This window comes from Loa loa, assembly GCF_000183805.2.
Source record: "Loa loa unplaced genomic scaffold supercont3.1717, whole genome shotgun sequence".
NCBI classification, from domain to species: Eukaryota; Metazoa; Nematoda; class Chromadorea; order Rhabditida; family Onchocercidae; genus Loa; species Loa loa.
In genome coordinates this window covers 1-1,238 of record NW_018109896.1, presented here as the reverse complement: position 1 = coordinate 1,238, position 1,238 = coordinate 1, and the positions used below count along the sequence as shown (strand labels likewise).

Sequence of the window (1,238 nt, the reverse complement as noted above, 5' to 3'; positions counted from 1 at the left end):
GCACGATTGATAGCTGGGAATGGATATTCACGTAGTCATTCTCAGAAAAGTACATCAAATGGTACGAGAAAATTGCACGAAATCAAATAAAATTTATATAAAATTCATGCAGAAACTAAAAAAGAAAAACTATTTCGTCAAATTTATGATTTTCCCAATGAAATATTATGCAAATTTTGTATTTTCTGAGATTAGGAGTAGCTCCAAAAATAGTGGTACTCGACAACTAGATCCGGTTCAACTACTATAAAAAGCAGAAATTCTACACGATCATTACATGTTAACTGATTGTTGTCAAAAATCGCTGACTGTGTTGCGCACCAGCGAAGTACAAAAATTCTCATCCAAGGGTTTTGGATTAGCATGAATTTTTACAAAATCCTTAATTTTCAGGCTTAGACCCAGGCTTAGGCTTGGTGAATATTCGACAAGGTTTTTGCCATTTCCGATCAGTATATTATCGATCTGATATATCGGCTATGTCAAAAATCACTGATCATGTTGCGCACTAGTGAATGCACATAAAAATTCTCACTCAACTGATTTTGTATTAATTTGAATTTTTAAAATTGGCAATAAAAATCGATAATTTATTTTTAAATTGATTTAGTAATTCAAATTATTACTTCTTTATCCTTTTATTATTGTCATTGCCATTATTACCAGTAGTATTCCCATGTAACGAACTGAATTCAGTAATAACTTAACTTACCACCCAATATGTTAAATTTATGTTGTAACTTATGAAGATATGAATTTTATAAGATATGAATTTTATTTTTGAAAATTTTTTGATGAGATTTCCGAACAGGTTTAATTACTTCAACCATATTTTTTCTTCGGTAAGCTTTGGTTTAATTTATTACAGTACAAATATAAGCTTTAATTGTGTTTGCTGCCAAATGCTTGTTATCGGATTACCGAAATTAAAGCAATGTTCAAATAAAATTGCCACAATATCCAACAGACAGGGTGACGAAATCTTGCAAGTAAAATTGATGCGATGAAGAGGATATAAGTTAACACAGAGACTGCATAGCACAAAGATATCACTGTACCTACGCAAAGGACAATGCCAAAGGCTAGTCATATCTCCATGATGACCTCGATGGAGCTTACAAACTCCTTCTCAATCCTTATATATATATATATATATATATATATATATATATATATATATATATATATATATATATATATATATATATATATATATATATATATATATATATATAATA

The 1,238-nt window shown here is 29.2% G+C and overlaps 1 protein-coding gene across 1 annotated transcript; it reads left to right on the top strand.

Moving 5' to 3' along the window:
* Positions 1–277: 277 nt before the first annotated feature.
* LOAG_15260 (hypothetical protein) lies at positions 278–1,007 on the top strand (the record flags this gene model as incomplete). The annotated part of the gene is made up of 3 exons (XM_003150750.1): positions 278–350; positions 394–481; positions 869–1,007. The coding sequence occupies 3 exons, from the start codon at positions 278–280 to the stop codon at positions 1,005–1,007; spliced, it is 300 nt and encodes a 99-aa protein (XP_003150798.1).
* Positions 1,008–1,238: the final 231 nt, after the last annotated feature.